Source organism: Dermacentor albipictus, chromosome 10 (assembly GCF_038994185.2).
Source record: "Dermacentor albipictus isolate Rhodes 1998 colony chromosome 10, USDA_Dalb.pri_finalv2, whole genome shotgun sequence".
In the NCBI taxonomy this organism is placed as follows: domain Eukaryota; kingdom Metazoa; phylum Arthropoda; class Arachnida; order Ixodida; family Ixodidae; genus Dermacentor; species Dermacentor albipictus.
Window position 1 is genome coordinate 39705341 of NC_091830.1, and position 22063 is coordinate 39727403.

At 43.6% G+C, this 22063-nt stretch overlaps 1 protein-coding gene across 1 annotated transcript; it reads right to left on the reverse strand.

Annotated features, from left to right (window-relative positions):
• Positions 1-7846: 7846 nt before the first annotated feature.
• LOC135907383 (fibronectin-like) lies at positions 7847-20183 on the reverse strand. Its single transcript, XM_065439073.1, has 8 exons — positions 20105-20183; positions 19578-19828; positions 18001-18034; positions 15570-15893; positions 14069-14377; positions 12708-13025; positions 9475-9795; positions 7847-8993 (listed from the first exon to the last, which is right to left on the reverse strand). Exons 2-8 carry the CDS (start codon positions 19788-19790, stop codon positions 8671-8673), a joined length of 1842 nt encoding a protein of 613 aa, XP_065295145.1. The 5' UTR covers positions 19791-19828; positions 20105-20183; the 3' UTR covers positions 7847-8670.
• Between the last annotated feature and the right edge of the window lie 1880 nt (positions 20184-22063).

The window sequence follows — 22063 nt, forward strand, 5'->3', positions numbered from 1 at the left end:
TGCAATCAACATTACCGAAGGCCAACCATGCTATGCCTTAGCTTTTGCTACGTATATCCTGGCATAGCCAAGCTAAGCCACTGCCAATTTTTTTAGCGCGGTGGAGAGATTATCCCCACTCTTTACGCGCTGGTGGCGCCTTTTGACTAGGAGTCGTGCCCATCACTTCCGCGAATAGCTGTACACCCGCTGTTGTGAGCGGTTTCTTTCCCAATGGGAACTCTCCTCTAGAGGTGAAACCCTTGAAGCAACCGGGGAGGAGGTCGATGAGTCCTTCTCCTCGGATGATGGAACCGCGCTAGTCGCAGTCGCTGAGGGGCGGGTGACGTCAGTGCCGGCTCGCTGTCAGTGGGCTGGACAGCCACCGGAGGCTGTTGTCGCACTACCTCATGATGCGCCAATTCGGCGAAGCTATTCTTTGGCAGGAAGGACATGCGCCTGCGTGCTTCCTTAAGCGAAACATTCTCTGATTTATTGGCCACTATTTCCCTTTCTTTTTTCTAAGTTGGGCGGCACTTCGAAGTTGGGCGGGACCCTTCACAATTCAAAGTGTGGAGCATGCTCACATGACTCGGATGGATGTTCATGGTCGCTACACTAGGCACACGTTAGTCGGCCTCTGCAGTTCTGAAAACGCTGGCCGAACCTTTGACATTTAAAGCATCGGATGAGATTTGGTGCTACCGGCCTGATTCTAATCTTCACATAGATTGCCTCGATTCTTTCAGGTAGAACACTTGAACCGAATGTGAGAATAAGGTGCGTAGTCGGCATGTCTTTACCATCCCGCCTCATTTTAATTCGTTTCACCCTGACCAAAATGTGGTCATGCCAGCATTCAAGTAGTTTAGACTTTGCCAGATCAATCAGGTCAATATCGGATACGACACCATGGCTATTGTTCATGGTACTATGCAGGGTCACATTCAATAGAACGTCCACAAAAGACACAAGATTCGGCGGCCTTTCATACTGATTCCTATCTCTGAGCCCCAAAGGGAGATCTTCACTTACAAGTTTCAAAACTTTAGAGCCATGGCCTGGAACACCGCTTATTAATTTGGAAACCACAAAAGGAGAGATCTCGCTGACTGCAGTTTTCTGGGGGTGTACGACAAGATTTGGGAATACTTTCACTATGACCACGAAGGAAGCTAAATACTTCTTCGGTGCGCCGTCGTTTCTCAGGATGATCAGGAAGTCAGGGAATGAACTTGCCATAGATATATGTGGAATTTTTGGCAGTACTGCCAGCCACCCACCATGGAGCCCAACAAGGGGATGCTGCAGGATCGAGAAAATACACGTACTGCATGCGCCAGGTGCACGACACTACGTAAGAAAATCTGTTATAACAAAGGCTGGCTATCTCACACAAAGTTAGCCACTGCTGCCTCAAAAAATAAGAAGCAAACGGAAGCCAGGAGAGTCCATGAAAGATAGAAAGTAAAAGAAAGACGAAGAATAAATAAGAGGATAGGAAAAGGCAACTATCGATTTGCCACGGATGGGTCAGTCCGGAAGTGCCGTCTACGTGTAGCCAAAGCCAGAGAGGTGTGTTGCCTCCGCCGAGGGGCCTTCAAGTTCCAAACACTCAGTATTGGCTCAACACCCATAATCCCCTTTTCCCCGGACACGGCTGAGCCGCGCATGGTTAGACAGACGCTGGAGGGTCCAACCCTCGTGTGCTCGGGTACGTGGTGTCGCAACACATCAAGCGCCTGCTGACGCAGACGCCCCTACGGAACCTGAAGAACATAATACATTGCCCATTTCGTACCACTGTCACATCTGAAGCTGTACCGCTATTGCTACAAGGAAGCAGCATAATATCCTGAGCATAATACCTGTTCCTGTCAGAGCAGGAACATGGTTACCCTTTCTGCACTCCTGCCTTGCTCTTTTTGTCACGTTCTTCTTCGTGGCTACCTGGACTGAGGAGGCCACCCACCTTTGGGCGTAAGAGGCCTGGTCTAGTAATAAAGCTTTTTCTCTCTCTCTCTCTTCTCCAGAACATCCTACTTCGGCACAGAAGCTGCGCACAAACAACCGTTCTCACCGGAGTCTTCAGGCTTCTTCAAACTGCCTATGCTAACCACTTTAAACGCTTGATACCTGAGCAAGTTTGCGAGAATACCTGGGTGTCACAGGCTGTCCCTTAGCAGGCATACGATGCCTATCGTTCTGATGCCGCACGACAACTGATGTGGAGTAAAAGTAATGTGTTGGGCTAGTTTGCTTTTGCTGAAACACATGTTCAGTGGCGCAAAGGTAGACACCAGGGTAAAGACGCAAGCATTCGATAACACATAAACCGAAAGTTAGGATGTGAGTATCGAGCCGTTAGTTTTAAAGACGTAGCTGCATTCTCAATGAACTACAGCAGTCTTCTCTGCACATAATGGCCAATGGTGCTCAAGACAAAGCCAAACTGCAGATGGGAAAGTCTAGCCGGAGCAACTGCTCGTCTCGGTGTCTGTGGGCCTTGCGAAAAACGTAAAGCGAGGTATGGCAAGAAAAGCCGCGGAAAGGTGCCGGGACAAAGCTTTGCCTGTTGCAGTCTCACATGAGCACAATCTATCCCTTCGTCTGCAGAAGGTAGCCGAGAAGTGCGGCACGCATATTACGTATAGTGTTCTGGGTAAGCTTGCCAAAATGAGCCCGAAAGGGATCAACGAGGCAAGAAGGTTTATGTTAGCGCAATTTCCTGTACGTTCGTAGTATAAAGCAATGCAGATTGAACGTGTGAAAAAGAAGCATCACACCGATGCGCAACGACTTGCGACTGACATTGTTAAAAAATCTCGTGAACTGATATACACAAAACAAAAACAGCCATACAAAGGAAACAAAAAGCACCCCTACGATTAACCGCTATCAGTATACGTACATAGAAAATAAATATAAGCAACTCCAAGCTGACCATGTAGCGAGAAAAAACGAACACGTGAAATAGCACTGTTTAACAAATGATCATTGTTTCTGCAAAAACTTTACTTCCCTGTCAGCAGGCGCGACTCACTAACGCACTGGTCGTCATTTCTCCTTACATGAAAAGCTTCCACGATTCGGCGTGTGACTTCACGACGGTGTATACAAAAAATCTGTTTCAATGAACAGTGCTTGGAACAATTAGACATTACATTGGATGGCGAAGTAAGAAGATGCATTGATTCTGCACGCCTAATCATGTACACTGAGGCGCCTGTTTACGCACAGAACTGTGTGACATAAAGCCTTTTTCACATGACAGAGGCAGCCTACACACATGTATACGGAATTTCACGCACTGGATCGAATGCTCAACAGCACAACCCTTAAGCGTACTTTCACTTGCGTTCAGCTTGCCTTTATACTTTAGCTTAGATATTTGGGCGTTTTTCGTGTGACGTAAGAACGACACGTAGGACCTTTTTCCCACGCCTTTCTAACCATGAGGCACGCCATGAATGTAAACAGCACTGCCGCTTCTTTTTTCGTTTGAGCTGTTCCATGCAGCTCTGCTTTTCCCGGACTTCAACCATCTAATTCCTTTTTTCACTTGTCATGGTAGTGAGATGACGTGGGTATCCGGTGCTTCGCAGCCTTTCTACAGGGGTCTTACAGGCTATGTCGCATGACCTATTGCACGTTCGAGACACTGCTATATTCAAGCACGTAGGAGCGGTGCACCACTTGAAGATCTTGGAGTGCCCTCAGCTCAAGCGGCGCTGCTTGACACTCGCGTTGTCATCGTGAGTCTCCAGACAGGTGCGGACCCAGTAGTAGTCGAAGTGAGCCTTGGGCCGCTCCAAAACTACTGTGATAGAGTTTTCGGCGACTGATAGCAGAGCCAGGTTGCCTACGTCAGAAAGGTCGGAAATATCGTGACAGAGGAAATAAATGTTAAAATTAAAGTATATACACACTATTCTTACAAACCTTAAGAAGGAAGAACAAAAATGGTTCTGTTAAATTGCCCAACAAACTCAAAATATATGCACTAGCTGCCTCAAGAAGCGCTAACCAATCACATAAAAATACAAGCATATTTACAAAGCTATGTAAACATGTTTAAGACGTCCGTATGTCCTATACACAGAAAGCACATAAGTCAGAGAGCGTGTTGGGTATCTGCATGTGTATAAAGAAATACTGAGCAACGTAAGCATGTAACAGAAGCATATTTTCCCTAGGATCTTTCGGTGAGAATAGCATATAGCGCCAATCTTCTAATCGTATGCCCATAAATACCCTTGGAAGTTCTGTGCACAGCACAGGGAGAGTTTTCTTGGGGGGGACGTTTTCTTCAAGTTAAAGACACGCACTTCACACTCGTGCTGTGTTTGGGCTGCTTTGCCTGTGTCGAATAGGCAACATCAACGTCCGATCCCACGTTATTGAACATCTGGGGCCCAAGTGTTTGACGGCTGCCCATTCATCAAACCGTTACATCCCACCAACGTAAAGAACACAGCTCTCATGATTACACTTACACATGAACCAGTTTTTGTTCAGTTCGAACCACGAGGGGCTCAACAAAATTTTTGACATATTGACGCTTTAAAGCGAAGCTGTTATTTCCACTAGAATGTCGAAAAGAACGCGAAAGTCCCACTTTGCGCTTTTCGCAAAGAAAAATACTATGTCACTCACAAAGCTTATATTTCGGCGAGATGTGGCACACGTTAAGAGTGAACTTGCAAAAAACATTATTGTATGTGCTGTATTTGTAATTTAAGTGTAAATTAGCAATATATCTTTAAGTCATTTCATCTGCCTAGATAATTTATATGAAACTTCTCAAAAGCTTCCCGGTTACTGTGGGGGAATAAAAATGGTCCCATTTAATATTTTAAGGGCATGAGGGCCATTTTAGAGGTGACGCGTAGCGGCAGCTTGAAGTGCGTATGTTAATTAGGTGTGTTGACTATAGCTACTGAATAGTCGTTTTCTCACAGATTGTGTGCAATAAGCGAGGCTTGTCGATATGTTTCCTCACCCTCTTTACTGAACCATGCAATTCACGCTGCCTATGTTTTGTTCAAGTAGGAAGCATGTTTCAAACACATGTGAAAGCACATTTTTATCTATAGGGCTCATAGCAGGATGACAATGGAGGTTCTGGAAGCCTATGAAATTGCAAACTGACAGGAAAAAGGCACGTGAGCAAGCCATCAGCGTCGCTATCTGAAAAGCAGATGCGAATCCTCGGTTTATCGTTGTAACCATTCTAGTGCATGTTCTGACCATGCCTTGGACACGTGTAGGGTTCATCGACATGCACCATTGAGCGTTCATTTTTGCTGTCTCACTTGTTTCCGTTCGTAGGGCATATATTTATCCACACGTTGGAAAATAAAATCAATAGCGGAAAGTAGCGCTGTCTCTTTGTATCTGTTTCTTTCAAGTCCTCGTTTAGTCGCGCTTACACACTCTATCATGGAAGAACGGACTATGACTATGCAAGAAAGAATAAAATCTCTTATCGCTAAATGTGTACATACTTGTTTAAAAAAACTAAAATGCTTACCAAAACGTTTATATTGCTTTGCACTTGAGGAACACTCGAAGAAGACAGGTTTTTCTGATTCATTTACACATGCTTGGTGGCCACCATGACTCGCAGGAGGTATGTGTGCTCCATGAAAACATTTTCAGGGAGTACTCTGGCTCCAAATAACGGTAGTGAATTAGTACACGAATACAAAAAAGACAGCACTAAAAACATGGAGATACCTTAATGGTTCTTTCTGTATGTATATATGTTAGTGGTCGTGCAGCAAATCCCAGCCCTAATAAATTTATAGGAACGCTGAGTATGATGCGAAGATGTGGTATACGGAACTTCGATGCCTTAGACATCGAAATTCGGACCACGCAGCAAACTCAATGTTGCCAAACCAGCAAACTTGCCAAACTACCAATCTCCAAATGTCCGAAGGAACCGAGATAGTGTAGGTTCCGGAGACATCCAACTATCCTCCAGACTTGGAGAGAACGCGGTCCAACTTCGTCAAACTGGGGCGTCAACTCGGCAGAGATAGCGAGTCTCTCATTTTTTTACAACACCCGCCGTGGTTGCTCAGTGGCTATGGTGTTGGGCTGCTGCGCAAGAGGTCACGGGATCGAATCCCGGCCACGGCGGCCCCATTTCGATGGAGGCGAAATGCTCAGACACCCATGTACTCAGATTTAAGTGCACGTGAAAGTAACCCAGGTGGTCAAAATTTCCGGAGTACTCCATTACGGCGCTCCTCATAATCAGAAAGTGGTTATGGCATTTCAAACCCCATAACTTAATTTTAATAACTTTTTACTACGGCACACTCGATATTTGCGCCTCACTGTCCAATTTGAGGACATCATTAGGCCAGGAATCAAAATAGAGCTGGCTATAATATTGACATCATGCTGTGAACTTCCGGCCATCATTGGCTCAGAAACTGTTAATACGTACGTCTAGAATGTTGGCCCACGGTGACGTGCCACTTTTCGGATTCTTTCACAGTACCTTTTATTACCAAAATCGTAGGAAGAAACGAGCAGAGACAGATCCAAACAAGGTTTCCCGAGACCCTCAGAAAAAAAAGTTCTGCCGAGCAAGCGTATAATTAATGCGACGAATTCCAAACTTATAGGCTTTATGACATGAATTTGAGAACCAGTAGGCATTTGGTAACGTATACCTACTGTGACCGTGGTGGTTTATCTGAAACGCCCCCATTCCTGCTATATAGGCAATATAGCAGGAATGATGCAGGCTCCCCTGATAGTCCTACTCCCGATCTACGCCACTGTACACGTTGCGCGCATCCATATTTTATCTTCGATTGCGTCGTCCGCGGCGGGATAAGGGCGCCACTTGCTTACGAGACTGATTCATAAACGAATCCTGGCTCCCTTCCTCTACACAACGATACTAAAGTGCAGCAGATTATCCGCGCTTGAGTAACCGTCCATGCCTTACTTATATATGATATACGGGGTATGCACTGACGTCATCGAGGTCGCCGTATTGTAGTACAGCAAGCACGGTGAAAGACTGCGTGTTATCTAAATTTGCTTATCTCCAGCAGCACAGTGGAAGATGTGAATAGGACTAAAGTATGGTGTACGCGACGCCACTTGGATACTCCCTATAGCTAGTCGATGTCCTACTGCGTAGCCCTGCCACCCCACGTGTTCCCTACTCGTCATGAACACCCTGTAGCCAAAATTGGCGGGGGTTGACTGTCATCACTCAGCCTTGCTACCCGAGTCTTGTTGTCCCCCTTTTTTGGTCCCTGTGGGTCGAGCACGAGGCGGCCATATTTGACAAAGCATGAAATTACTAATAAAAAAGTTTCGGCTTTACAACTTCAGCGGAGCACTAGTTTGTCATTGTTGATATATACCTATTATGTTTGAGTAAACCTTCTCCGACGCGACCACACCCGCTCGGACTGACATATGTACTGCCGAGCTATGTCCATCTGAAGAGTGAGTGGGAGGCTAAATTCAGCTAGTATTGCGTCATGCGTGGTGCACCATGGCGCCAATAATTCAAGCCCCACATGTACGATTGCATAACGAATATTCTTATCTACACAACGATACCAATGCAACGCACGTGGTTAATACGGTTTAAAATATATGAGCAATAAGACTATAATAAATTACTTACATGCGGTTTTACCAAGTGGTCCCCTCTGACCTGTGGTAAAGGCTCTTCACATCAAAAATATAGCCAGTAATACAGATTCAATGCAATGGTATGTTGGGGCATCCACTATGCACACCTCAAAAATTATTACGAAAGTTATCTATAAGCACTTCCGATGATGCTCACGCCGTACAGACAACTAAAGAAAACGGCCACCACACAGAAAGCGAAAATCAGCAACTTTATTGCGGTGACAACGGCTATATTCATGGCGTTATCCACATGTTTTACCAATGTAGGCAACACAGGAACTGAACAGTGGCGAGGTGTCAGCTTTCCTCGAAAGCTGGTTGGCAGGCAAGCGTCTAATACTATTGAGCTGGTCTACACGCCGTTTTTAGGGTACCGAGAGGCTACTTATGCTAGCATCGAAGGTAAGGCGAAAGCGGAAATTGCGTGCTAGTCAAGAGGAGTCAGCTGGCTAGTACATATCAGACGATCATTGCAGAGTCCTAAAGAAGGAATATCATAAAAAATTCGAAAAATCTTTCGTCATCTTATAGGGATTGAGTCCTATGAATTATATGCTTTTATTACGGTAAACTTCTTCATGCTGGTGTTTTCTAAAGCACAAGAAGTGTTTTAGTGTTTGAGCCTTTCCTGACGAAAAATTTTTGCAGGAGTTCTATCAGAATACACTGACAAAATTACGAGTATGATAATCGCCACAAATAAAAAGGGTTAGGTAAGAGCAATGGCTGATTATTTCATAAAACATTTACCGCAACCAGTTTGTTACCAAGCACCTAGAGATGCAGTACTTGCTCATGGCCGATATTCATTTACACACCAAAAGAATCCGTTACACCTATGACTCTTTTGCCGAATATGCCTGACGCGATTTTTTTTCGCTGTCACGAGAGCCACAGCAACAAAATTAAAATGCCTCGTTTTGTTTTTCTGGCACTGGATTCTATTATGCTTAAACGTTCAGGCAAGTTATTATAGGAATTTAAGAAGAAACTTGAACATTTTGGCAGAGCATATTATCCATTACATTTACCACGGATGAAGATACCACGCAGCACTACTCCAGGTGAATCGCGTACATGTGCTTCGTATTTACGAGACCCCAATCCGAAATCCACCTTGCCACACGCCTGAACTCCAGTGCATGTGATCTGAACAGTGTTTGATTTGCTCGTGCTCTCCTGAACGCATTCTTTTTCATTAACTGTACGACTAGGGTAATTGTGATCAGTGATGTTATAATGGAAGCGGTCTACGCAGTCCTTTGGCACTTGCAATGTGACGGTGAAAGAGTCATTCTTGACGGCTACCAACTTTAGGTTGGTCACCTCAGGAAGTGCTGCAAAAAGAACATAAAAGTGGCAAGCATAGATTAGGCACACGCTACAAGGTCACTTCTATTTCTTGTCAATTATGTGTCAATAAAACTCTAAAAAATGCGCTTTCAAGCTTTCTTGCGTAGACATCTGAAGTAGTTTTGGGAACTTTCTCAAGGCAGATAAGTATGGCAGACACTTACAACCATGGATTTTTATGGAGCTGGTTCATAAGAGATTTCATGCGTAAAATGTAAGCAGACATCAAAGCTTTCCCAGCATTACACAATATATCACATGATTCCTGTTTAGCGATTTCTACAGGCCCTAGGAAAATGCAACGTAGAAATGGGTAAAATAAGATATAAAGGCCTCAATCTGATCAAAAAACTGCATCAGACGGTAAAATTATAGCGAACACTTAGCGATAACAGTCGACAAGTAGATAATGTTCATTTTTTTACGTCATTTTTTGATTGCCACAAGTGTCGGAAAGCCAGATACCTGTTCCAGGAATCAGGACATTATCCAGTGTTATTCCAGGTGAAGCATGTTCTGGAGGACCCCTGGTGTGTGTTTTCACTCGGACACTGATGCTGGTGCACGTGTCTGATTTGGTGCAGGTGACGCTCGTCTGCCTCGGATTAATAGGAACCCCATTGTCGCACGACACCACACCGTAGTGTCTGTCGCCAATGTTGCCACTGCTGTGGTCAGTGACGTCCAGCGTGTAGTATTCGATACAGTCTTTCGGCCGTTCCCAGGTCACAGCGAAAGATGTTGCAGTGATGTTTACAATCTTCAGATTGGACACCTCGGATTCAGCTGCAAAACGCATGCGCAACCACGAAAAATTAGGGCTACAATAAGTCTCAAAACCAACTCTGAAATTTATATTGTTCACCAACTCTGCTTTACGAAGGAGGTAGGCTAAGCCTTGGAGTATTCACCTCTCAAGCACTAAATCAATCCTATAAATACTACATAATTTTGTAACACTTGGAAACTAACCCAATTTGACGACCAAGTTGGCAAGCTTTGCTTTCCTTGTTTTCTTTCTAAATTCACGAGCGATTCGTTGCGGCAAATGCTTCACAAAGACACAACAATCACTAGGCCCTATAAGTTGCATTTATAATAGCAGCTATATAGTGACGACACTATAGCCTGTGACGGATAGAATCACGAAGATACCATTCACTGATTGGTAACGATAAACAGAGTGTCATAAATGACGGGCATCAGTTTCATGCAACAAGATCTGCAGTGTATGTTGCGTACGCTCGCATGAGTCTTGAACAGGTGCAGCGCTAAGAGGAGTGCAGGATTTTACTAATTTATATGGGGACGTATTGAAAATGAGACACGTGTGAACGGAAACTTTCAGTGCTTCTTCTCCTAGCAATCGCAACCTTACTATTTTTGAAATAAAGAATTAGCCCTCGTTTGCCACAACTAGCACACTACAATCACATGGTAAACTTAGTAGGAACAAAAATAAAATTAACTTAACCATTCCCGAATGCTGAGGTCAGTCAATCAAATGCAATACAAATATCAGAGAAAGGAACTGTAGAATGCACAAAGAAATGGCGCATATTTTTTCCTTCCTTATGTAAAAAATGCAGCTACTGTGAACGACTACATTAAAAAAATTGAAGACTCATTTGCACATTTCGATCTATTTATTGCTACTCAGAGCGGCATTCAGCTTATAATAGATAAACAGCCGAAAGAAACTGCATTTGGAATTCATCATCATAATTAAAGTGTGGTTGACAATGGAACAACACGTCAACAGAGCCACGTAGGGCACCGTGTTCGTTCGATAACAAAACGCCAAAACTGCACCACCTTGTATCACTGGCATCCGCATCGTCACAGTCATCAATAGCCGTCAAATACGTTCACTGCCAGAAGAAGGCCTCTTCAATCAATATTCGGTCACACTCAGATGACGAACACTCACACGCAAATTTTCATATTTGTTCTCGCTACTCATTTCTCTACGTACCTCAACCACACTTTCCTCCTCTTGGCAGCAATTCAATAACATTATGTGACTAAAGTGTTATGTTCCATGCAATAAGTGTCCGGGATGTCTCTAATTATTTCTTTCATTCTAATTTTATATCCTTTCCGCTGACGCAAGGTTGTTGACACATTAAAAATAAACCACACTGCTCGAATCGAGAAAAAAAAGGCAAGGTGCGTAATGGCGAGGCAGCCCTACATATTGAGCGGAAATTATTGTGCATATTTCTTCGACCTAATACGGTTGCTCAGCTCCTGATGCCCCTGCGCTGAAACCGTGTTCACCCTGCATCTGAAAAGTTATCCTATACATTTGCTTTTCTCTCTGTATTGCAATAAGCTTTGTCATCGCGTTTCGTCGACAACAAAACAACAACAAATATTTATTTACTTCTGATACCGATTTGTGAAATTGCATTCCAATGAAACAGTTATAATATTTCACTTGAAATTCCGCTAATATGGAAATCCTAAATCAAATACTTCGCGCAATATAGTAGCGTCGAATCTCATTATTATACCACTACTCAAGTCGCGGCTTGTGCATTGCAAACTGAGAAATGTAACTGCAGCCATTCCCAAAAAATTGTGGCGTTTCAGGGTGAATCACATTGATAATTTTCATCCAATGTGCCTCTTGCTCTACGGACGCGTCAAAATAAGATAAATATCCCGGAATATGCCTTGCGTTGTATCCTAAGCTCCTACAATAACCAGGGAAATGATGCCGAGCGGTATATTAATAAATTGTATGGCTCATTGTTATCAGAAAATGTTCCTCGCTACATAATGTTAACCAACAAAATCACTCCGTCGTCCACAATTCGAACCTTTTGTGTACTTTATCTTCAATGACATTAAGCCGTTTGTTTCCTCACTTGTGGCCATCTTGATTAGAAATGCGTAATATGGTAGCCAATGACTCGATCGATAACTAAAAGTGCTGGCTGTTTAGGTGTGTTTGCTTCCTGTCGGACGCTGAGCCAGTTTGTTTAGTCACATGCTAAGACGACTACAGAATTTCCTAAACGTGCCAATCACTGTTTACCTCTTTAGGTATCTTTAAAACAAGAAATTGTAAGAAACGTAAATCCTTACAAAGCAGTCTGAACAACAATCTTCTCCGTTAACAAAGGTGTGGAGCATAATTTCACATTTATTAGCTACTTTTGGTTCTTTTGTAAGAGGTGCTAGACTCGTGAACGTAGTTTATCTTTATGCAGGCACCGTTTTCCCTAGGTAACCGTGGTTCAGGTGTATTTATCGGATCGGGTAAAACAGTCAGAGAAACACGCACGAATACGTCAGCATGGTCCACCCTAGAGAAGCTGAACACCGTCGGCAATCAATTTAGATAAATATACAGACAATGCTTATACGATACAATTATTTCACATTACGGCAAATATTGTTTCAAATAAAATGAGCGAGCAAATAAATCTAGGCAGCGCTAATTTCCGAAGTAATCGCTCAGTTAACATGACTATCATTTTTCTTCTGCAGTGTGGAGGCTGAATTCGACAGGGAGGTCAGATTTATATGCATCCGAAACCATTTACGTCGACCTAATAACTCAATATCTGATTGAAGCGTTCCATGTTAGATGGAAACTAAACCACATCAAGACAGGAGGCTAAGGTGTGCATCGCACACCGACTACAGTAACTCTGCCTCGTGGTATATATGGCCAGAACGTGTCCTACCTTTTTCGTTCGTTACAATGAGCGTCCCTACGCCAACGGAGCTTCGCGCAGGTGGTCCATTGATGTGTGTTTGCAACTCAAACGCATATGTGTTCGAAGGCTCAAGCTGGTTACAGGTCATTTCCGTCTGGTCAGGGTGAATAATTGTGCCCTTTGCGCACGAACCCACATTCACGGGTACAGCAGGTCCGTTTGTGTGCTTTACGTCATTCAGCAGCACTCGGTAGTAGTCGAAGCTGGCCGTGGGCCTCTTCCAGGCCACGGTGAAGACGTTCTCTCCAACGCTAACGACGTGGAGGTCAGTAATTTCAGGTGGCACTGCAATGAAGCAGATCAAAAATAGTCATTATCCGGTTCAACAATATTTCTGAAAGTGGTGAGCACAAAGCAAAGGTTAACTGTAAGATGGGAGCTTCAAGTGATGAACAGTGGGATAAGAAGTGTCGCCTGAGCCGTCGTTGTTAGACCCTAACGAGGACAAGCCGCCTTGTCGAAACATTGGCTCCGGCGACATTCTTTGTCCAAATCCTGTTAATAATTTATAGTAGTGTAAATCAGTAAATAAATGTCTCTCCCTTTAGCGGTGTTCTATCGGGATGGAAGTACTGCACATGTTCTGCAGGTTCTGGTAGCAACACGAGGAGCTCGCTCGGTAACCCTTCGTGTCGTCCAAATTTTCAGCTAAATAAAAATTTTAAACAAAATGAGCGAAAAATTACCAAGTACATGAATCACTCGTCTGCCTCATAAATCCGCCCAACAACGCTGTATAATCTTCGTTATCCTTTACTAATACCTGTATTCAAAGGAGGCACTAAAAATTGCCGGATGACCAAAAGAATGTTCTCGCTGCAAAGCGACAATGATCTGTAGCAATATTATAACGCTTATAACTTAAAGCATGTAAGATGCGGAAGATACTTGCGTTCTTTTTGTGATACCTGGCACATAAAATGATAAAGCAAGTGAAAAACATTCAAAATAACGCCCGAACATTGCTAAAGAATTATGCGGCTGTTTTGTTTTTCCTACGATGTTCCCTAATTTACCGTCGTGTAGAAATCAGTACTCATTTTTTAGTACTAACAGGTCTTGCTTGTATTATCTTTAATTGATTTGATGAGAGCACCATTGATGTGAATGGTGCAGCGGAAGAAAGCGAACCCAAATTTTTGTTTTTCCCGAGGCTTCCTTTTTTTCAAAAGCATCCGCATATTTCGCAGCGGAGGCAACTACAATATCTATGACAAACCATTAACTTTGTGTTTTAAAACCGTTCATACAGTGCGTACTTTGCCATTTCATATTAATTATACATTAAAAAACTGTTGCAATTCTACAATAATGCTGTCGAAACTTACCAAACGACGGTGTCCATATTTCAGCTACTGATGGGCGACTTCTCAGCACGTGGGGACCACATTCGGCACTCGCCACAACCACGACGCAATACTTCGTGCTCACATTGCTTTCAAATATCAGCCATATCTGTGAGGTCTCCTGGTCTATGCAACCGGAAACGGGTTCGTCTGCGTTACACGAAGTAAAGTTCTCGCACAGTTTAACTGTGTATCTAAGCATTCCGGACAAACTAGCCGGTGGCACCCACTGTAGTCGGGTGAGCGAAGGCGATATCCCTACCACAGTGATGTTCTTCGGGGGATCTGGATCTGAAACCAAACGAGAAAAGTATGTCTTAGTAATGGGACCTACTGGGAAATTCGGCACATATCTCATGGGTAGTCATAAGGCAAATTTACCTTAGCTATATTTTTAAGAAATCAGACACATTCCCCGTAAAAAAATATGACAAAATCTTAGGTTTATTCGTTATACTTCAAGTGTAGAAGTCATGCATAGTTCTGTTTCTTTCTATATTTCACGCATTTTCATTACCATGGGGAGTGTTTGCACACGTAACCACCAACTGTGTATTTATGCCCTCAAGCAAAAATTTCCTGATACTTGCCGAAGTATTTCTCTCGAGTTTGTGTATGGAACATGTGAAATGCGAAATCTAAAGCACGAAGACCCATTGAAGAGCATGGTAAATTATTTACCGAATGCATCGTCACAGTGTGTTCCTGAAGGGGCCATAGAAACATAAATATGTAGAAATTATTCTTCATCTTCGTAAAAATGACTAAGATCAAGCGCACTTGCTGAAGGTCATGCGACCTGATGCTTTAGGAAACCAGCTCAATGATTTTTGTAAAGTCTAATGTAATGCACGGTATTCGATTTCGATTCTATCATTTTAACGTCGATGAAGCAATGCCAGAAAGAACCATGCAATAGATTATCTTTCTCTAGAAAATACTTGTGATGACTATGTACGCACAAAGAAATACGAGACGAGTGCAAATAACCAGGATTCTATACCCGCTAAATCACCAAATCATATGCCCATTCTAAGAGGCTGGTGAAGAATGAGTACATTTACTATAGAGTAACTTACTGTTTCATTCTAAATAAGACACCTTCAATCACTGACATTCTTTCTCAATTAATAGTCAATGCTATGCAAACCCATTCATTAGGGAAGAGGATACCCATTGTCACAAACCTTAGGGTATCAGAAAAGGAAAGCCTTGTTTCGAACTTCATTTTCACATTAAGAATTGTGAAAGCACTCAAGGAAACACGCGTGTGTACACTCATGTCAACGCACAAGGTGAGAACATCGTAACAGAACTGCACTAACAAGCAGTGCGGTAGCCCTTACTTCTACTGTCACACTTTATGTGCATCGCCACTTTGGCGGCAACATATATGGTCTGTTGGAAGTACCTGCTAGTGTTACTAGTATTTGAGCTTTTAAATGCAAAGCATTCTGCTTTCGAGAAGTTTGAAGTGAATCACCTTCTCCGGCAATAAAAATGCCTCCTATTTCAGCTCCGCGAGATGTACGTTCTGGTGGTCCGTTTTCGTGTGTACGCACACTCAAGCTGACGTTCGTGCAAGCATCGATGTTGCTGCAGGTGACTCGGTTCTGGGTTGGATGGATGATGGTGCCATTGGCACACGAGCCCAAATGGTGCTGTTTCATGGTAGCGTTGCCTTTGCCACTGTGCTCCCTAACGCTGACCCAGTAGTAGTCAAAACGAGCTTCAGGACGCTTCCAGGTAACCACGATAGAGTTGCCCACAATTGATAGTAGAGCCAGGTTCTGAACGTCAGGTAGATCTGAGCCCATGCAACAGAAGAAATGTTTGAAAGAAAAACATAAATAAATTGCTAATATTGTATACCTAAATGTTTGCAATAGGACAAATCAAGGCTTCAGGTGAAATGTTAACAGGATCATGAGATATTGAATCCAAGTTTAGGGCTACAGCAGGAACAAAAGCCAAACTTTTTAGAAACCGCATACAGTACAATGCAATGAATAGCAGGCTAATGAGCAAACACGCAAGTGCTACTATCAAGTAAAAAAAAGCATTTTGTTGTGGAACATCGGGCAAACCATAAGCCTACAAAAATGCCTAATGGCGGTAACTGTAGGCATGCAGATGTTATATGGCAATAAATATGTATAGAAACCAAAATGTGATTCGTATATTGCTTAAGCACCGTACTTTGATTTATGCTTGCGCATGATTGTCTTGCTAGCGCCAGGAAGACGACAACTAGAGAGATATCAACCCTAAAAGTGCTAGTATATGTTTTAAACTTATGTTTATTCCCAACAAAGCGAACATTACTCAACAGCTGTCACTAAAACATAAAGAAAAAGGCTATTTATGGCGAGAGCTTCCCAATAAGACCAAAACATCAAAGCATTCCTTATCAAACCACTGTGCCTTCAGAAAGAACATCATGAGCCATTTGACTCTGTGAAAGCGGATGACCAACGAAGCTGCGTAGCTCACTACACAGAGGTGACAAAATTTGAAACAAAGGTACGAACACATTTATTGTCTTGATTGTTGATCATCATAACGGAAGGTACGCACACATTTATTTTTATACATCACTGCACCGACATGCAGAGGGCCAGTGCCGTCAACCCTCCCCATAAACAGCTTCACTGTTGAAAAGGCTACCCTAAACGAGAACACGAAAACGCTCGAGGAGTAATGCGTCTGTACAAAGGTATATACAATATCAAGCAGGTGCTACAGACGACTTTACAAAGAATTTTCTAGGTTGGAGATTAGCGCAGTAGGTTAAAGGATCTGTGAATTCTACGAAATTAAAATTTTATCGAACATTCCTTCCACTAGATGGTAACGCTTGCATGGCAAGCAGCAGCACAATACTTGAGAGGTACAAAACGTTTCGAGGCTTGCCTGACATCTACAGGAAACGACGTATGGCGGCTGATGTGGTCCTTAGGCCATGAAACTCATGGCAACAATTTTTTAACGATAAATACAAAGAAACGTTCCGAATAATTTCTCCAGGTGTAGGAATCTTAAGCAGTTATGACCGCTGCGAGGTCCTCATACGCATGCACAGTGAACTCTGGAAGAAATCGCTTGGCGTGATGGACAAAGGCCTTCTAATGAACTGAAATAATGAGCGCCAAACTACCGCCCACTGCACACTGTGCTTTTATTTCGGGACCTCAGTTACGAGGTATGGTAGCGTCCGTCCCGCAGTCCCAACCCCTTGCTAGTGACTATCGTTCCTTTGAATCACTCAAACAGTTCTATGAATACCAACACCTTAGAAGTGGCGATGAGGTCATGCAGCAAGCGATCAAGGCTGCAACGTTGCAGGGCCGGTATTTTGTAGCGATGCCTTTTTCGATTCTGTGCTTTTTCAGGCTTTTCGCGCTTGGCAAGTGGTCAGAGCGACGGTCTGCCCACATTATCAACGGGATCAGGCGGCCGTGTGTGGTGGATGATAAGAATAGCATAGAATAAGGCATAAGGCATCGCTACAAAATAGCGGCCCAGGAAACCAGCCCATGCTGCTGGTAACCATGCGCAACCGTAAGGACGGCATGAGTGCATCAGTTTTAAGAATTAGGTCCAGCACAGCGACCACTTTCTTGCGTTCAGATATGTTTCATAATCTCGAAAAATAAATACTCTTGGTTTTAAACAAAACACGCCTTGCATTCAAGCAAATATTTTCTCTTGAAGCCCAAACACTTTGATGAATTAGCGTCCGCGCTGAATTAAAAAAAAAAGCAGATCTGAGGTACCGAGACGACGCTGAGCACAACACAACGCGATGTAGCTAAATGACTTGCACTTTGTAAAAGAGCTAACTGCCAAGACGGAGCTAAATAAATATCTTATTCTCCGTACGTTTAAAAAATCGCCAAAGATTTCGCACTTACCAAATCCTTTAACATTCTCTGCATTTGAAGATGACTGAAAGAAAAATCAAGCATAGTATGCTGACACCTGCACTGAGGCATGACATGCTTAGTAACAGTAGCACAAGAAATTCGAATACGCTGATTTCGATGCAGTGAGTGTACATCAGAGTAGGCTGGATTGCCACAGCTTCAATATTTCGCCTAAGCTTCGAGAGTATAAAGGCTCTTTTCATTGTCGTTTAACAAGCACGCAGGCTGCACAATCGACACTGCATAAACATGTGTTTTTTTTTTCATTTCACACCTGTACGTTGTTTTTTCCTTAGATACCACAAGACTCTTTCCCTTTTTTGGACAGCATTTTCGTTTCTTTCACTTTTTTCTGCACCTAACGTGTTAAGGACGAATATTGCCTTGAGGAAACATAATAAGAAAGAAACTGACTCTGTTTTGGCAATAGATACCTTGGTTGCTGCTAAATATCTTCGGATAAGACAGGATTACACAATAAAAAAAAATTTCGCATGCGACTCCGTTCTTTTAAAGGCACGGTCACGATACAGAGTCCAATGCACGATATTCATCTGCAATGGTATAATGCACCTTATGTTATATGATTAAAATGTACACTTATCGTACAGGTACGATGAGAGCTGCCGGTGCAAATTCTAAACAAAAAAACTTAGGTGACTTTTGGCGAAAGCCCTCTTTCAAGTTTCTACCTCGTATTTCCACCTCTTCCTTAAAACGTTCACCCGAATTATGTATTGTTCATTTTGCTGATTGTCAATGTATTTTTCAGATTTAAATAGAAAAATAGATTCTTTTGCCATATTTACGCCATGTCCCTAAAGAGCTAATTATTCTCAGGCGCATCTCAAAATTACTCATTTGCAGGATTAGAATTTCGCAACTTCGTTTCACAATTATACCTATAATTAACCTATCGAATCTACTTTTTTATCTTCTTTAGCAATTCAACAGTATGGAGATGTGCACACGCTGCTCAGAAAAGTGCAAATTACGCGTGCGCGTGTGCTTCCATTGGCGTCTGAGAGAGTTACAAAAGCACCTGCGTTTTCACGGTATTCGTGGCGCGCAAACATAGGCGCCTAATGTCAAGTCCTAATTATTATTCAGCAGTTCCTTCGTAGGTAGTGCTACGGGCTGCCAACTAGCCCTTGATTTCGCTCAACAGCGGTGCTGCTCTTGGGGTACGGTGGAGTACTGTGGTCGCAGTGCGCAGGGTTACTCGTTCCAGCCATGGTCGCCACTCCTGCCTTTCTGCGCGATGGACAAACGTATTTGCTCGCTGAAATTACGAACAGAGTGGGACTAAAACATAATTTTGAGCCCCGTTCTTAACTGTTCTCAAAGCACGTGCGTAGTGGTAAGTTGTTAAACCCAACAGTTTGGTTCAGAGTGGCACGCTCTGTTTTGATTTCATATCATATTGGTAGATGTGAAACTGATAAGGCACTGGCCAGACGAGGGAGGACGAAGACATAGCGGAAATCATCAGCAGAACAAATGTGGTTGCGGAATAGCTCCCTAGTGTAGAAGCAAAATTCTTTTAAAAAATCAAGTTGACTCACCTTGTTTCCAAGGAATAACAACAGTGATAAAGCAGTCACTGTGGCGGCCAGGCAAACAGGAACGCAAACTAAAAATATTCTCTTGTGTGTGCGCCAAGATGACCATGCTCTGTTTTCAGATCTTGCCGACTGCACTGGCTCGGCTTGGACCAAGGTGACTGTAGCATCTGCCGGGAGATACTGAACATATGGTGGCGGCTTCTCGTTTTCCATCGTTGGATGCAAACATCTAGACGTGTCTGGCTTTTGCCCTGCGAGAAAACGCACCCAAACACAATGAAGTCTGCTAAAGTAAGGACAATACCGAATTGTGCCACCGCATCAGCTTTCCGACTGGCTAACAATACCGAATAACGCAATGCTTATAGAGTAAGCAACACCTCCAAAAAGAAAAGAAAAAAAAAGAACTACGATAAATTGAGCACCTCGTAGCTGCTTCAGATTTTGATAATGCTGGTGTGCTTTAGGCCAGTGAAAGACTGTCGCCAAAGAACCGTGCTAACAACAACTGCAATTTCAAGACTTACCTCTTGGTGAGATGGCATCAGATGCAGCAACAAGCCGACATTATGGAGTGCGTGTTCGCCAAAGCGGCGTCGACAGTCAAGCGAAATGAGTTGAGAATCCATATCGGCTTGCGGGCGGAAGTTGCCGAGGAAATACGCGAACGCTGTTTGAGTCATTAGAGTCAAATCGAAAAGAGATATGGTGCAAAAGGAAGAGCCGCAAGTGGGGGAATGCACGGCAGAAAACAGCCAGAAACTGATATCTTCTAGCGGTTACGAATTCGCACGCTGCAGCTGTTCTGTTTATTTATTTATTTATTTATTATTTATTTATTTATTTGTGTGTTTGTTCGTTTATTCATTTATTTGTTTATTTATATAGTTGGGTATTTAATTATTTGTTTCTTTTTATGTAGTGGCCTCCAGTGCCCTACTAGACTTATACCAATTGGGATGGGTTAACAAAACACACCATGCCTTTCAATTTCTGGGAAGCTTGCACCGCGTTGGTAGGTAGTCGGTTGCAGTTCCTTAGAAGAAGGCTATAAAGGGGGCAGGACCTCTGTCAAGCTTACGAGCTTTTAGTCCTGTCTCCTTCTCTGTCCAAGAGAAAAATAAGGACAATTGAATTAAATGGAATAAACTAAATACATTGGTGCGTTCTACATGCCAAAACGACAATCTCATAGGGAGGGATGCCATAGGGGGTTCCCAGCTATAATTTTGATCTCCTGACATTCATCATTCACCACCCAGCGCACAAACCAGAATATGTCTGCCTTCCCCCCCCCCCCCCTTCCCCCCCCCCTGCCACCCGGTATGCTGTTTCCGTGACTGTAATTGAACCCGCAACGTCAATCTCAGCAGCACAACGTCATTGTCACATCGTTACGGCAGCGGATTCTACTAAAGAAAGAGGAAATTCAAGTTGGCGGGAGTGTGTGCTTGCGGTGAATGGACGGTTTAGTAGTGTATGGCGCATTGAGAAAGAGGATTTTGGTATGACATGGTATGAAGAACTTTATTTAGGTCCTGAGGGAGCAGTCTGGGATTGATGCGGGCCGCTCCGACGTCGGTACAGAGAGGCCGAGCCCCTCTGCCATCAAACGGGCCTTCTGGACAGCCCTGAGTTGGTTCGCCAGCACTTCACTGTGCAGCATCCGCTGCCACCACTGTTCACCTCGAGAACCATCACCGGCCAACGTCAAGCAGCGCCAAAGCATGTGTTCTAAATCCAACAAACCCCTACACTTACTACAATAGACTGAAACCCCGCAGTCCGGATTAATTTTATTCATGATGACCGAGTTAGGGTATGTTCGTGTCTGCAGAAGCCTTAATGTAACAGCCTGTGGCCTATTTAATTTAAAATGTGGCAGGGGGAATGTCCTGCGCCCTAAGTAACAGTGCTTGGTGATTTCATTGTAGGTTAACAGTTGGTCCCGGTACTCAGGAGCGGGAGATCCTGCCCCTTCACGGAGTACACGGCACACTAATCCTCGTGCATCCCTGTGCGCCACCTCGTTGAGGTTACGCGGGGCTCCCTCCACTGTAACCATGTGCGCCGGGAACCAGGTAACTGCGTGCGAAATGATATCCCTACCCTGCAGCAATCTGTTAGCCGGTTAAGCAACAAGTCCTCTCGAGAAGGCTATAATTGCAGATCGCGTGTCACTAAACACCAAAACTATTCTTCAATCAATTAGTGCTAGAGCAATAGCCATCTGTTCCGCAACCCGCGGATCTTTGGTATAAATGGATGTGGCATTTCTAACGCTCCCTTTGCCATCTACCACCGCCACCGAATAAACATTTTGACCATTATTCCGTGCGCCGTCAACAAGCCGAGACTCCACCTCCTAATCTTTTTCTTCTCTCAACAAAGCCCTAGCTCTCGCGACCCGCCTCCCTACATTGTGCATGGGGTGCACATTCCGCGGAAACGGATGAATGATATTTGCCCTAAGGTTCACGCTCAAC

What these genes read in the sequence shown, in the direction of transcription:
- LOC135907383 (XM_065439073.1), bottom strand. Translation starts at nt 19,790, where the DNA reads ATGGAAAACGAGAAGCCGCCACCATATGTTCAGTATCTCCCGGCAGAT. An exon ending in AGAGAATGTTAAAGGATTTG is followed by an intron (nt 15,894 to 18,000) that starts GTAAGTGCGAAA and finishes GCATGGGCTCAG; the next exon opens with ATCTACCTGACGTTCAGAAC. An exon ending in TGTCCTGATTCCTGGAACAG is followed by an intron (nt 8,994 to 9,474) that starts GTATCTGGCTTT and finishes TTCTTTTTGCAG; the next exon opens with CACTTCCTGAGGTGACCAAC.